A 17168-nucleotide genomic window follows, 5' to 3' on the forward strand; every position below is an offset into this window, starting at 1 on the left:
ATATATATATATATATATATATACGATGGGCTTCTTCCAGTTTTCATCTACCAAATCCACTCACTTTGGTCAACCTGAGGCTATAATAGAAGACACTTGCCCAAGATGCCACGTGGTGGGACTGAACCAGAACGGTGGGATTGGGAAGCAAGCTTCTTACTACACAGCCACACCTGCACCAATACCTTTAAGTCTCTGAGACGTAAAGTAATTCCTTATCCAAAATTAACAAGTAAGCAACTAAAATTTCATTTATTCCTCAAGCTAATTCATTCCACACCAGCTGAGGCTGTTAAGCCTGCTAATGATACTTATGTCTCACTTGCTACTGAGTCAGTCAGCTCAGCAAAGATCAATGAGGCATCATAGTGCTACTAACTCACAATGACAAGTTACTACCCATCTCTACTCCACCACATCAAGCTCATCTGTCATCTACCATAGGTATTAACTTTACAATAGTTACATATTCTAATGTTAGATAATCTATTATATATATATATATATATATATATATATATATATATATAGAAGTATAACTGTCTGAAATGGTTGTGACTTCTGGTACTTGACTGATGAAAGAAAGCCAAGAATGACCCGTCTTTCTTTGCCCGTCCTAATTGTTGTTTCTCTTGTCCACCTTTGTTTAGTCTATCTGTCCAAACGTTTTAATGACCTCTATTGCGTTTTTGTTCCATTTTTATATACATATATGTGTGTGTGTGTGTGTGTGTGTGTGTGTGTATGTGTGTTTTATATAGTTATATGTTGTTTGCAGTAATTTTTTATAACTCAGATTCTAACCTGTTCACTGTACACTCTATATTTCTAATATTGAATATGTATAGAACATTAATAAACCCCATCAGTTAATCCAGACACTCACTTCTCATATTACTACGGTTTAACAAGGCTTCACTGTCATGTGTGTGCATGTGTATAGATTGTGAAGATGATGATTATGATGGTGATATGTATATGTGTATATACATACACACACACATACACTCTTTTTCTCTTATCTAGAAGAATGTTTCATTTTCGGGATTGAATTTAATGAAATCAAAGTCAATATTGAAATATTTGATGAATTCTGTCAAAGTAGGTTTGGGTTCGGGTACTTTAGAGTGAAGATCAACCAGCACTTGCTGACACACTTGGGTCCACTTCAGAATAAGATCATCAAGGTTTGCAAAGTCATTCTGTAAACAAAAAGTGATAAAAAGAGAAATTAACAAGAATATTACTTAAACATAGCAATTAATAAATTAATAATCAAACAATTGGAAAGCAGTGAGCTGGCAGAATTGTTAGCATGCTGGCAAAATGCTTAGCAACATTTTGACTGTCTTTACATTGTGAGTTCAAATTCTGCTGAGGTTGACTTTGTCTTTCATCCTTTCAGGGGTCGATAAAATAAGTACCAGTTGAGTACTGGGGTTGATGCAATAGGCTTATCCCCATCTCTGAAATTACTGGCTTTGTACCAAAATTTTAAATCATCATCATCATCGTCTAACGTCCGCTTTCCATGCTAGCATGGGTTGGACGATTTGACTGAGGACTGGTGAACCAGATGGCTACACCAGGCTCCAATCTGATCTGGCAGAGTTTCTGCAGCTGGATGCCCTTCCTAACACCAACCACTCCAAGAGTGTAGTGGGTGCTTTTACATGCCATCGACAAGAAGGCCAGTCAGGCGGTACTGGTAACGGCCACACTCAAAATGGTGTATTTTACATGATTTCTAACATATACACAAGGTCAGAAATGGTGTGAGGTTGGGGAGCAATCAATGAAATTAATACTTAATTGGAAATTATTTTCTTGACTCTTGAAGGATGAATGTTTAAATCAATCTTACTGGGAAATTTGCTCTGACATGCTACCATTTCTGCCTATTAAGTATTAATGAAACAGTTATCAATAAAAACATAATTAAAATTATTATGCAGTTGTAAGTAATTCCCAATGGAGCCATAAATGAAGCAGACATGGGATGATTATGGGAAGAGTAGACTGGAGGATGTTTCCATAGGAAAATTTTATGATCAATATGAAATCTAACAAAACACTCGTTAGTTATACAGTGCTCTTGCTGTTCACAGCATTGTACTGTAGCTATTCAGTGGTACCTGTTAACAGCTAAATGTACTGATCTTGTGAGAGTTAAACTTCTTGGCCACAAACAACTTCGCCGAGTATGTAAGGAGATAAAAATCAAGAGACCCCTCTTTTAGTGGGGCTGGCACTAAGCATCAGGTGATCCTCGAGAGTGCTAAAATCTGGAGTTACCATACAAATTCTGAATAATTTAGTTAAAATTTCTCGCTCCCAACTAAAATCACAAAAACTAAGTGTCAAAAAAGAGCAGATGAAGTAACACCAGGAACTGAAGAGGATGGAGGTCAGGTGTGGGTGAGGCAGAGCAGATAAAAAGGTCAGGTATTGTTACAACCTGTCACATGACTGTGAAACACTTCAAATTTTGCCAGATATAAGGTTTTGCTCAGTGATGCAATCATCATAATACCACAGGTTTATCTTTTTATCTTTTACTTGTTTCAGTCAGTAGACTACGGCCATACTGGGGCACTGCCTTGAAGAATTTTTAGTCGAATGTATCGACTTATAATTTTTTTTAGAAAATGGTACTTATTCTATTTGTCTCTTTTGCCAAAGTGCTAAGTTACGGGGATGTAAACACACCAGCATCGGTTGTCAAGCAGTGATGGAGACAAACATAGACACACACACACATATATATACGAGTTCTGATCAATAAGTATCCAGACCGTTGCCATAATATCAAAGCTAAAGCACGTGGAGTGAAGCCGCTTGGCACAGATTGATCTTGACCTCTGCTGTGCATGCACACTAAATTTTAACACTCTAGCTCACTTCCCCTATTTACAGCAGTGCTTGGAAGTAATGTGTGCAACATGTGATCATCGCATTGACCATGACAGAAAAAGTTGTCATGGCGATACTTGCTCAGAGGCCTACGCAAAGTTGCAGAAACTGTATGGAGAAGAGTAGATGAATTGCACACAAGTGTACAAGTAGTTCAGCCGTTTCCAAGATGGTCGAAAAAATGCTGATAGCGACAAACGTTCTGGGAGACACACAGTCAGCAGAACTGAGAAAAACATTGCAAATGTGCATACAACTGCAAGGGAAAATCATTGAATCACCAGCTGTTAATTATCAAAGGATGTGCAGATTAGTTACGGCTCAGTTCAATCCATTATCACTGAAGATTTTGGTATGAGACACATGTCTGCCAAGTTTGTGCCAAAACTGCTTTCAGCTGACCAAAAAGACACTCGGTGTTTCAGTTGCACAAGATCTCCTTAATTGTGTCAAGAATGATGAAAATTTCTTGAAAACTTTGTGTAAACCTCCAAGCAGGTATTGCCAAGCTTTTGGCAAAATTTGATGGAGATTCTCTGCTCAATTTTCTCTGCCGTGGTCATTGTGACAATCACTGGCTACACATGTTCCTTCCAAGCAGTGCTGTAAACAACGGAAGTGAGCTAGAAGTGGAGAGGGGAGAAAATTAAAATTTTGAAAACGTGCTTATGGAGTTTTCAAAATCTTCAATTTTTAAGTACACTCCAACTGGAAAGTCTGACAAGCTAGAAACAACAGCCAAACTGCAGATCCACTTTCTAAATACGAATTACCAAAAAAGAAGAAAATTTTTTAAATGTCATTTTGTTGTCGTGCGCGTGTGCAAAAAAACTAATTTTTATATACCTTTCTTAATTCCAAAAGACCCTCAACCACAACATGTTCATTTTGTCACAGGTGCGCTAGTGGAGGGGTGTGTATTTATTTATTTTGAAAAATTGAAATTTTACATTTTTTTTTTCAGAATCATAATCTTTATATTTTTCTACGTATTTCTCCCCAAAAAAATTCTTTAAAAAAGTGAAAAATTGGAAGGTGGGAATTAAAATTTGAAATGCCTATTTCTTTTTTTTTTTTGCAGATTCGGAATCTCCGCAGTCGAAAAAGTGGGCTTCTGTAAAACAAAAACAAAAAACAAACCGAAAGGGGGTGCGGTCCATGCCCCTTACCTCCGCCAACAAAAGCACACAATTGACAGACCTGCAAGGGTTAATAGTCTCGCTGGCTTCAGAGTGCCGAGGATAACTGAAAGCTAAGGGGAAACAACCCAGTCAGAAATATCAGAGTTGAGTCCCACACAGTTGAGTCTTGCCGAACTCTAATCAAGTCTCTGGCAATTCCTACATCCAGTCTCATCTCCGCCAATTCCATGTTTTGCTGCCTGATACAGATAATTTGGAAAGAGAGAATGTGGCTGACTTTGGAACCAACTTTCCAAGTTTCTCGAGACCACAAATAAATAGTGGATCTTTGGTTGCAATAGTTAAAGTATCACACATGTTTGCAGAGATGAAAACGCACAACTTCAGTAGTTTTCTCATTTGTGAAAACATGCAGAAAGGGAGACTCCCACCACCACCACCACCACTACGCCCATTTTCTAGAAAATTATTGTTTTTCAAAATTTTTTTTTTTTTGCCAAAAACACACGTTTTCGGATACGGAGATTCCGGAAAATTGCCAAAAATCGGAATTTTGAAATTGTTTGTCCCCCCACCCCCACCCTTCACTTTTTTCCGTAACCTTAACCAGAAAAATTTTTGGAAATTTTTTTCGGAATCATAATCTCCGTATTTTTCCGCATATTAAAAAAAGAATTTAGTGGGATGGATTTCAAAATGCCGATTTTTGTCTTTTTTTTTTTTTGCAGATTCGTATTCTCTGTAGCCGAAAACGGGGGTTTGTGTAGAAAAAAAAATCAAATTAAAAAAAGGGGTACAAAAGGAAGTCTTGCCATTTGCTTCCCCAACCACATGGTTCCAGGTTCAATCCCACTGCATGGTACCTTCTACTATAACTCTGGGCCAACCAAAGCCTTGAGTGAATTTGGTACACAGAAACTGAAAGAAATTTGTTGTGTGTGTGTGTCGCCTTGATACTGGTTTCAAATTTTGGCACAAGACCAGCAACTTCAGAGGAGAGGGCCTAAGTTGATTATATTGACCCCAGTGCTCAACTGGTACTTATTTCATCAACCCCAAAAGGATAAAAGGCAAAGATGACCTTGACAAAATTTAAACTCAGAATGTAAAGATGGGCGAAATACCATTAAGCATTTTGCCCTACGCAGTCCAACCCATGCTAGCATGGAAAGCGGACGTTAAACGATTAACAATTCTGACAGCTTGCCACGTTCTCCTTGCCTTGATATTATGTGATAGTTCTAAATGAATGCCACCATTATGCAAGCAGTGTCCTTTGATCCCAATCTTCTATGAAAACAAGTGAGGGTTAGTAACAAGAAGGACATGTCGAAGTGGATTTTCATAGAAAATCCACCTCGACAAAATTTTGTCCGACCCATGTGAGATTAGAAAAATGGACATACAAATGACAATGATGATAATTCCTTGAGAAACTATATTGACCGTTGAGGTGCTATTGGTTGAACACAGCGTCCGAAAATAAGATGGACTTGAGCTACCTGGTTGCTTGACCTGCTAGAAATAGCAACCAAAGTCCCTCAAATCACAACCTACCATCTTAGAATAGCTCACATTAGATAAAGTAGTTCTGGGTTCCCTGTGCATAAGAAAAAGATGGGATGGTTACAGCTTGAATGCATTGATCGGTTTGGCCTGGGCTAATAACAAGTTGGGATAGAGATGATTAGGATGTCTTTAATCATGTCTGCTCAATCAGGTCTGTCCTAAGGATAGACAAGCCTCAAGATACAAGTCAAGCTCTTGACTTGTATCATTATAATAATATGATAAAGACTTAGTTGGATGTAAGATACCAAGTGGATAAAAGATGAATGTGTCGCCTTCCTGGCACGTGTAAAGACATTCGAGCGAGATCGTTGCCAGTGCCGCCGAACTGGCTCCTGTGCAGGTGGCACGTATAATACACCATCTTGAGCGTGGCCATTGCCAGTACCGCCTGACTGGCCTTCGTGCCGGTGGCACATAAAAGCACCCACGCCAAAGGGCATCCAGCTGTAGAAACTCTGCCAAATCAGATTGCAGCCTGGTGTAGCCATCTGGTTCACCAGTCCTCAATCGAATCGTCCAACCCATGCTAGCATGAAAAGCGGACGTTAAACGATGATGATGATGAAAAGACCTTATGAAAACATTTCTGAAGCTTACTTATAACTTGCAAAACAGTTAAAATGTCAAGAGGTTCACAAGAACATCACTTAATCCTTTAGCATTTAACCAAGCCATATCCAGCCAAAATATTCAATCTGTTTTATGTTCAAATTGGCCATATCTTGCCTCTCACACCTACCCCTATCCTACAGTGTCAATATTAATATAAACAATCACATCATCAAAATCTCAAAGCTACAAGATAATGCATAATTAATTCAATACAATGTGAATAAACAAGCATTCTATTTGACAGAGTAATCTGAATGCTAAAGGATTAATCCCTTTATGAGTACATTTCTAATGAAATACAATACCTATAAGTTTTCATGAATTTTTAAAATAAGTAAGAATTTGGAAGGTTTTAATAAAAAAAAATAACTGTCATTACTAAGCTGGTGTTTGGAAAGTAACTTAACAGCACATTCTCACATTATGATAAAAAAAATTTCAATTTAAATATGAGCATTTTAAAACAAGAGGTTTTGTATCATAAGAGAAAATCTCAGAACTGCAATTAGTCCCAAATTACAGCAAGATCTACATCTATTAATAGATAACATATTTGTTGCCCTTCCTTTTTGACAAAAAGGTATATAAAAATAGGATGCCTTTACCTTCGATCTGTACAATTTCACCATATTAAGCTTTCTCAAGTGCTCTCGTTTTTCTTTCAGTAATTTCTCTAAATAAGACTTCCTCCTTCGGAGTTCTAAGTTGGAACTTTCACAATTCCCAGTTATCACAGCCAACTTGTCACCACAGTCATTTTGACTATTGTCTTTTTCATGTTCCACGAAAAGACTATTCACTGCTAATTTCTCATTAGCTTCGTCATTTCCTTCACCTAAAATATCACAGACCTTATTAGTATCCGTACCTGTTGCCCCCAGACATTGGCCATCTTGTCCAGAAGCGGCAACAGGAACCTCTGAAGTTGGTGATGCCAAACACATTCGCTTGGCTTTGGGAGTTCTCAGATCCTGCTGTCCTTGGAAGTTTTTCTTCCGCAAAACTGGAGTTAGAAGCGAACTTGCTTCTTGAAGTTGATGTCTGTGGAATTTAGATGAGTTTGGAGTAAGAAGCAATGATGATGGATAATTTTCTGCAGGAGTTCTTCGGTTAAGTAGAGGGCTACCTGCAGGACTTGGAGTGATACAGTTTAAAGACCTTGCTGTTGCCTTAGCATCAGGTGTACAAGGTTGGGCTTGATTAAGAGAGTTGCTGGCATTTTTTAAAACAGCAGGGGAATAATAGCGTCCACATTTCTTCAGACGTTCTTTCAGAGATGAACTCAGCTGAATAAAGAAATGAAAATAAAATTTAAAAAAACAGAATTGTTGGAGGTTAAAGTTCAAATATTTTATTTCTTTTCATACCATCCTGAAAGAAACAAGACTCTACTAGTATTAAACAAAAATCTTTTCTTTCCACTTAGTCAATGAGAAAGGGGCAGCATTCACGACCTGATTGTCCCCATTTTAACATCAACTTTTTCATGTTGCATGGAGTTTACTGAAGAAGATTTTCCACAGCTGGATGCTGCTCCTGTTGCTAACCCTCACCTGTTTCCAAGCAAGGTAATATTTCCCCATGGCCAGACATGTTCATGCAGAGTACTGGAAATAAATAGCGCTGCTTCTATAACAATGATAATCATTTACAACTGTCACATGGTGTCAAGGCAAGGAGACACAACACTTATATATATATATATATATATATATATAGTTATAGGCTAGTGCAATCTGAAAAGATCCGGGTACAGGAAGTTAGTAAGCTAGTACAGATGACAAAAAGGTAACTGGACCTGAAGATTAGCTAAACGGGTTTCATGTGTTACAAATTATATAAGACAAAGTTTAGCTATGAAACATACGTAGTCTTTATTTACCTTTTCCATTCCTAGTATTTTTTAAATATATGTGCATATATATATATAGTAGTTTCCATCTATCAAATCTAATGACAGGGTTTTGATTGGCCTAGGGCTATAGCAGAAGACACTTCTCCAAGGTAGCACACAGCGGGATTGAACCCAGAACCATGGAAGCAAACTTCTTACACACAACCATGCATGTGCCATGACTTGCCTTTTATTTTTCAGGACTGGTGAGAGAAAAGAAAGAAGTTGTCCTGAAATTGAAGACCTACCCCAAATGTTTGCAAAAGAACTCTGCTAAAGACATCCAAGGAATGGACGGTAGGGTTAAGTCAAGTAATGGATTAATTCAACCAGCTAAGAATTCAGAATGCAAAAGCTGGAATTATACAAGGCATCTCATTCAATGCTTTAACAATTTCTGCCAATTCATCGCTCTAGACAGCTTCTATTATTGATGTCAAGAGGATGAAAACCATCACAAGGTACAGTCCTTATTGTGGTATGATGGTTTGTATGCCTCAATGAACCTGACAGCAATGCCAGCAGAGCACTAACTCCTTGTAGGACCTCCCATTCTGAACAAGTCAAAGGATAGAGGCCAGACTAATATGGAACACTTCTTCCTAGAGGTCAAAAAAGGTTTGCATAGGGCCAACATCCTTACCACGAAATGAAATTTAAAAAAAAAAACCAAAGATGGCGGGGATTTTTTGGAAGAGGTAGACCCAGGAAGATGTGGGATGAGGTGATGAAATATGATCTTCGGATGCTGAGTCTCACAGAGGTGATGACAAATGACTAAGTCTGTTGGCGATTTGCTGTGCTTGAGAAGACAAGTCAAGCTCAGTGAAGTCGTATTCATGATTAGTGCCGGTGACATATGAAAGGCACCCAACCCAGTACACTCTGTGGTGTGGTTGGCATTAGGAACGGTATCCAGTCATAGAAACTGAGCCAAAACAGACGGGAGCCTGGGGTATCTCTCTGGTTTACCAGTTCCAGTCAAACAATCTATCCTATGCCAGCATGGAAAACGAATGGTTACGGAAGTCCAGAGTAAAATAGGAATCGAAGGAGATCATCGGTAAAAAGTGGTTGAGAACAACTGGTCTAGATGGAATCTACAAAGCACATGTCAAATGAAGATTTCAGATAAATATTTGAGAGCAGAACTAGATGCTTTATTTCAAGTTTAAATTACACGGAAGTTTGACTACCTATCATCTCGATACAGTGAAAATGGAACTTCTGCATGGTTGTTTGACTTGTCAGAAAAAGCAACCAAATCTCCTTCAAATCACACACTACCACATACATGCATTATATACATATCAACCGACGAGATGCATGTGGATATCTGCCAAAGTGGCAGACCTACCATCATGAACATACCAGCCATAATTCAGTAGCTTCTTTCAAACACTGCGGATCTAGAGCTACTTTATCCAGTGTCTCATGCATTTGAAAACGGCAACGACTAATTCAAGAAGACTAATACTTATCATATCGACTTAGGAATTAGTTTTGACTGCAATACAAAATAAGGTTGTACTCTAGCTCGAGGCATTTACCATTTGTATTATACCAACTAACAACTTGCTTTTATTAAAAATATTTTAATAAACTCAAAAACACAAAAATCAGTTGTTATATAGGTGTGTTATCAATTGGGTCGGATTCGGTGTCTAATTTTAATTCAATTAACGTTTTTTTTTATTAGGTGGGTGGGAGTCAGGCGATAATATTAGCTTCAACTAAGTAAACTATCAACATTCAGACATTAGGAATAAAGAAAGAAAATTCATCTTTCATGGCATTCTTCGCCAAAATTAATCTCAGTGCACCTCAAACTCAAAACAGTGAGACAGAAATTACACAATGCAAAGTATTCTAAATAGCTCATTGATATAAACAGCTTTAATATTGTACAAGCATTTGATTTTCCTTATTTTCAAATCTAAATTACGTTGTTTTTAGTTTAATGCAGCTTGCTTCATGACAGGAAGAAAAAAAAAGTCTTAAGAAATTACTGTAGGGAAAAAATAGAGGCGATAGTTATCCAATTTTTATAGACATTCAATGAAAAACAAAAGCAATACTTACTTTAGCCGATCCTTTCGGAGTTTGAACAGTTTTCTGTTCATCCATATTTGCTACGCTTAAAATAAATAATATTAACAATCAGTCGCACGAACGAATGCTTTATTTGTAGATTCTGTCAAACCAAAACAATTCATTAAAAGTTTTTGGAATTTTATTGCTTAACATTATTCATTGAAATCATAGCAATACTTATTAAGCGATTCAGTATAATTTTTCCTTGTTTATATTTGCCGCTTCGGTTGTGTTCGGGTAAAACCGGAAAGTAAATATTTTATTAGAGCCTCGTTTCCAACACATTAAGCGCGGCGAATATAAAACAAATTGCTGGTACACCTCAACTTACGATCATGTAATCAGTATGCGTGCGCGCAACGATCGGAAGTTGTAATGGACTAGTATCGAAAGATCGCCCCAGAGGACGTAAGTTGAGGTAGGCCTGTAAATTAATCTGGTAAAATACTTTCAATAATTTTTTGCCAGAGATCCAAGTCTATAATACAGTAATACCTCGCCATATCGTGGTTTATTATTTAAGCTTACGTCGATTCCTCCGTGGTGTTGTTTTGCATTTATAATAAAATAAGGCGACCATTCATAATTTTATGCAAATTATAAAAATAAAAAAAAGTATACAGTACTGTTTCTACTTCGCGGATTTTCACCTATCACGGGGGGGGGACGTAACACGCGAAAGTCGATTTTTATTTTCATTAATTTTCAGATGTATTCGTTTTAAAGGTAAATTTTACTAATATACATCTGTTTTTACCCGCAGAGGGGTTTAACTAAGGAATGAGTGATTTCCGATAGTTTTGGTGGTCATATTCAAAACCCATAAAAGAATATGTTTTTCACTTTCAATGTTAGACAAGTGTGATTATAAAAATTTGCCCTTGAAAACATATTCTGGGTAATTTTTCGGAATTAACACCCGCACGATCTTCACTAGGGTGTTAGGGTTAGGGTTAGGGAATTCCGTCCCTAACCGTAACCCTAAACACTAACCCAAGCCCTAACCCTAAAACCCTAACCCTGACCCTAAAACCCTAACCCTACCCTAGTGAAGATCGTGCGGGTGTTAATCTGAAAAATTACCTATTCTGTAATTAGTTATTTATTCGATTGAATACTGTTCTGCATAAAAGTGCGTTAATTTCTTTTAAATGTCATACCTACACAAGTGTGCCCCTCCTCCGACTTGGTTTCCTCATAACTTTCAGAAAACAAAATTGATATTTTTTAATGAAATTTTCTACAAATTCCTTTAGATTCCAATTATATCGGAATTTGTTGCGAAAAAGTTTTTCAGAAGCGATAGGGAGTAGCTACGAACCTAGTTATAACTGATATTTTTAGAAGCCTTATCTTTACTAAAAATGTATACCAAAGTCCTCTCTACAAGATTTTCACTTTCATCAATAAGTAATTTTGAATTGATTTACTGTTAAAAAATGGTCTCCGAAGACTGCAGTTTTGAGATGTTCGATTCCACAGCACAGGATCTTGAGCTAGTGTTTTCTACCCAAGCCTTGGATTGACTAATCAATCAACACTCTATGGGTGGAATTTGGTAAACACAAACTGTGTGGAAGCCTGTCGTGTATATGTATGAGTACGTCATTTCAGAGTTTGTGGTAGTGAAAGAATTGGTTACCACCTTTTCCTTTAAGGTAATTCTTTCCCCACCATCAAACTTTGTTAATTTTATCATGAGAAAAAACGAAAGTACATTTAATATTGATTGTACCCAATTAATGTTCCGAGGATTGTGAGATCGATAAAAGATTACATCCATGGAAATTGACTTTAACTTAAATATTAATAGCACTCGGGTCTGCCTCAAGCGAGGAAATATATAGTCCTGTGACACAATGGTCCGTCCTTTTTGTTTTTTAGACCTTGTGATGTAGTTAAAGGAAGATTTGGCTGCTATTTCTACCATTTCGAGAAACCATGTAAAGGTTTCGTGTGCGCGCCGAACTCTATTGCCATGGAGATCAGCACAGACGATATGTTAACAACGGACGTTTTCGATTGGCTAAAATTACGTAACTTAAAAAGCTTATAACTTTTTTATTATGAATATCTAGAAAAAAAAATGCATGCGAGTTTTGTTATCAGCATGCAAAACTACACCGGTACTACTAAAGCAGCGCGGACCCGAACGCGCAGTCGCGCTCGCTAGTCTTGAGTGGTCGATCCTAACCCTAACCCTGACCCTAACCCGCGTGTGCAAATGAATACGTGTTTAGGGTTAGGGTTAGGATCGACCACTCACGACTAGCTAGCGCGGACGCGCGACTGCGCGTTCGGGTCCGCGCTGCTTTAGTAGTACCAACTACACCAAGATAAGTTTCAAGTGGCTGGAAGAAATTTAACAAGATCTGAGGTATGCATTTTGACGAAAAAAACTGGTACTTTATGAAGTCACTCAGATATTTGTTCAGCATTGAGTTATAGACACGCTATTGTCACTTTCGCTGTTAGAAATGCCCTAATCAGTGATTAGATTTTGGAAACATGTAACCAACAACATTTTTATTCACCGACTACGATTTTAAAATAAAAAGTAAATGGCTGTCGAATTTGATCGCAAAGAGCTATAGCTACATAACACAAGGTATAACAATCTTTTGCCTTATGTACATTAAAAATGTCAGAAACAAAACGAATGTAAGTGAAATGAATAAAAGTGAAAGAAAATCACAATAGTTAATAATCGACAATACATAGGATAGTAATTTCGTTGTTTGCATTTCTTCATCGCTATCGTCGTTTAGCGTCCATGTTCCATGCTGGCATGGGTTGGATGGTTTCACAAGATTCGATGGCTCCAAGGACTGCATCGTGTTCCAGTGCCTGCTTTTGTAAAATTTCTACAGCTGGATACCCTTCCTAACGCCAACCACTTTACAACGTGTACTGAGTGCTTTACTCGCATGACTACGAAACCCGAAGGAGTGGGAGTCGGTTTTTATGCTAGGGGATGAGAGAGTGGAGAAGAGCTGGTTCTAGTAGAGGAACAGCATGACTACTCATAGAGGAAAGGGGAGGGAATTATCAGTAAGAATTATGAAGAGATAAATAGTGGAGATTAAGTGTCCAGGTGACCCCTCAAGGCACATGGCGAGTAAAGTGGATGGGTGGAATTGCAAAACTGGGTGGGGAGCAGAAGATGAGGGGATGGAAAGGCAGACTGCAACTGTAATACGAAAGATCGCCCAAGATATTTTATTATGATATTCCACCCTTTCTTCCAATATACCGTTCTAATAACTATTTTAATTATGGTAATATAATCTCCTTTAGCACTGTCCTCTCTAAGCTATGCGCGCGCACTGGTCTACCAACTAGCGGGACATGTATGAGGGCATAAACTGTTCCAGCGCTCGCTACATCCATCATTTCTCGGCATTTACTCAGGTCGTCCTGAGCAACCCTCTGAGCAGTGTCCCATTCAGTCCCCATTTCTGCAAAATACTTCTTCGTTCGCTGTGACCATGAGGCATGTAGCCGACTTACACGAGCCGTCACCCCAGCCGAATTCAGAGAAGAGGACACGTGACGCACATGTCCGGTAAGTTCACCTTGATTAATTCAGCGTAGGGAAAGTTCACCGACATCAATTCACCGGTTTTTTTTTTTGTTTTGTTTATATAGCTAGACAAGGAGGGCTAGAGACCTGAAAACCCGAACCTTTGTCCTCCTGCTCAGGAATCGCCAAACACCCTTGTCCAGTGAGTCCGCAACCACACCAACACGTTCCAAGTCTTCTTAAGACTTCGGACTCGCAGCTAATGCTGCTATGGATCACACTGCTGAGATAAGTGAAGCAGTCAACAACTTCAACATTTTCACCCGCAAAAGAGAACGACGAGATGGAGTCCCTCAGGAAGCCAACGAAAGACGGAATCTTTGCCTTGACCCAAGAGACTCTTAGGTCAAGTGGTTCCGCTTCCTCACTCAGGGAGAAGAGAGCGCTTCTTTAGACATCCAGAAACTCGACAAGAATAATCGCTCCATCAGCCAAATTCAAGTCAGTAATCCTAGTTTCGCCAATGAGTGTTCCATAACTTGATCGAGCTTTCATCCGGCTGAGCATCCAGTCTATACAGACATTGAACAGAACGTGAGCCAAAACACAACCCTGACGGATCCCAGATCTAACTGGGAAAAAAGTCAGATGTTGAGCTCCCTGTCCGAAATGTTCTCACTGTTCTAATATACAAGGCTGCCGTCAGCCCACCCAATCGGGAAGGTATACTTAACAGCTCCAGAATCCTCCAGAACATATCCCTATCCACCGAGTCTAACTACTTGTGGAGGTCGGCATAAGCTGCAAACAGCCTCTGCCGAAAAACTCTGCCTGCGTTCGATGAATACTCGGAGAGCCAGGATCCTGTCAGTAGTTGACTTTTTTAGTGTGAACCCTGACTACTCCGACCGCTGACACGTAAGCAGATGATTTCGCATTCTGTTTAGAATAACCTTGGTAAATACTTTATCGGGCATTAACGAAAAGTGTAACAGCCCTATAGTTGTTGCAGTCGTGGTAGTCACTTTTACATTTCCAGAGAAGGATAATTACGTCCCTCTTCCAGTCAGGTGGTATAATGCCACTGCTCTAAGTTGTGCTAACGATTCACCACAAGAACAAGACTGCAGCAGGGCCCACCTTCTTGATCATCTCACCATAGATGCCACAAATACCAGGTGCCAACCCATCCTTCAGCTGATTTCCCGCCATACGAACCTCGTCTACGGTCAGTGGATCACAGTTGACTAACGCTGAAGGCATCGCGGTATTCAGAACAGTACGAGGTGGGTTCACCTTATATAAACTCTGCAAATTACGATGCCCAGCGATCCACAACCTTAGGCTCCTCTGTTCTAAAACTCCAAAACACCGAGGGGTAGCTTTGTTTCCCTAAGCATAGCGATTCCTCTGTAGGTATAATGTGAGTCAGAAGTGTAAAGACGACTCTCAACCTCCTTGCAGATTCCACGAACCTGCTTTTCCTTGTCAGACCTCAAGGTTCTGACTACCCAATATTACAGTCTCCGAAGCAATTCACCAGGGGCCCCACCCAACCTCGCCCAGCGGCTGTACTCCACCAGTACGAGGGTCTCTCTTGAAAGGAAACATTTCCTGGAAATTTTCGAAAACTAATATAACCCCTAGCGTCCCTATAAGTGTCTTTATATTTCCCACAGGTCCAATCGAGAGAGCAGCCTTCGGTAGTACAAATCCAAACTGCTGCCAATTAGCGCGCGCGCACACACACACACACACTCGCACACATATACACGCACAAAACCTAAAATGATATGGAATAATAGATCTTTTCTCTTTGGTTGCCAATACATCAATACACTAAATCTTCATTAGACTTCAAAAATTTCCACAGGAGCAGCAAAACAGAAAAGATCCGGAATAATTAATAATAATACTTATGCATTCAACACTCGCATATTTCTGTTAGAGAAAAAAATGACGGAAGATTTTTGGGCTAAGAGTTAAAAAGGGCATAAACGTGACCGTGTGATAAGAACTTCCCAACCACATGCTTCTGCATTCAGGACCCCTGCGTGTCTTCTCCTATAGCCCATGTAGTGATGTCAGTATGTGACAGCCTACAATTTTACAATTGCATGCGAGAAAGAGGGATCACCATCTTGTACGTAAAACGATGAGAAAAATAAGAACTTGTATATATATATATATGGTACTACTAAAGCAGCGCGGACCCGAACGCGCAGTCGCGCGTCCGCGCTAGCTAGTCTTGAGTGGTCGATCCTAACCCTAACCCTATCCCTAACCCGCGTGTGCAAAAGAATACGTGTTTAGGGTTAGGGTTAGGGTTAGGATTAGGGTTAGGGTTAGGAATAGGGTTAGGGTTAGGATCGACCACTCACGACTAGCTAGCGCGGACGCGCGACTGCGCGTTCGGGTCCGCGCTGCTTTAGTAGTACCTATATATATATATATATATATATATATATATATACACATTCTATTCAATTTTAAGAACTAACAAGCTTTTCATTTAAACTGAATTTAAAGTAATACCATATTGTTAGGGTACCAATAAATGCTTTATTATCATTGTTCTCTATAGTTTGGGGCCGCAAGCCCAATTAGACCTACGCAGGAGTTAGCTTAAAAGTCCGTACAGAGTGCGACTTTTAAGCTAGTACTCTATAAATTGTAAGCATTCTAAAACAAGCTATAATTTTCTTAAGCACACACGCTGAAAAATAAGAAACCATATAATTTTACTTACTTAAATTACTTATATGTAAGTGCTATTTTTCTTCTTTGAGACGTAAAATGTTCGATAACCTCATTTTAAATAAAATGTCTAAGCACACAACTAAGAAAATCACAAAATCCACTGAGCAAAATATTAATGCACTACCTTTCTGAATTCGACCTCACTTAAGTTTTGTTTCTGACTTCTAAAAGGGTACTATTAGTTTTCAAAACAAATTAAGATCAAAGTTATATGATGATATTGTAAGAAGAAAAAAATACTGTAAAAAAAATTAGTTTTAGTTTAGGAAGTTTAAATTAATTTGAACGTACAACTTCTCGCCATGAAAGCGAACATGCGACCGTGTTGTGACAGCTGTCGCATCCCCTTCGCCATTAATTTTTTGCCATTCTCCCATTATCCGACGATATGCCCGGCACCATATTATGATACAGTGCGCTGAGGTGTGCAGTGTTATTTCCGGACACCCACCACCAAATTTCCAGCAAGTGTATAACAAAAGTTATTTTATTAAGATTTGTGATTAAATTAATGAGAAAGGTTAATATTTATAATGAATTTTCGATGGGGTGCAGCACACACGTAGCACACCCGAAATGTACGCTCCTTGTATGTAGGTAGGAAGGTATGTGTGTATGTATCCTATACCACTGCTTCACAACCTAGGTTTGTTTACGT

The 17168-nt window shown here is 38.8% G+C and overlaps 1 protein-coding gene across 1 annotated transcript; it reads right to left on the bottom strand.

Moving 5' to 3' along the window:
• Positions 1-686: 686 nt before the first annotated feature.
• Positions 687-10462, bottom strand: LOC106881667 (uncharacterized). Its single transcript, XM_014932133.3, has 3 exons — positions 10216-10462; positions 6845-7525; positions 687-1202 (listed from the first exon to the last, which is right to left on the bottom strand). Exons 1-3 carry the CDS (start codon positions 10258-10260, stop codon positions 1023-1025), a joined length of 906 nt encoding a protein of 301 aa, XP_014787619.1. The 5' UTR covers positions 10261-10462; the 3' UTR covers positions 687-1022.
• Positions 10463-17168: the final 6706 nt, after the last annotated feature.

The sequence above is a fragment of the Octopus bimaculoides genome, chromosome 14 (genome assembly GCF_046866305.1).
Source record: "Octopus bimaculoides isolate indiv1 chromosome 14, ASM4686630v1, whole genome shotgun sequence".
Taxonomy (NCBI): domain Eukaryota; kingdom Metazoa; phylum Mollusca; class Cephalopoda; order Octopoda; family Octopodidae; genus Octopus; species Octopus bimaculoides.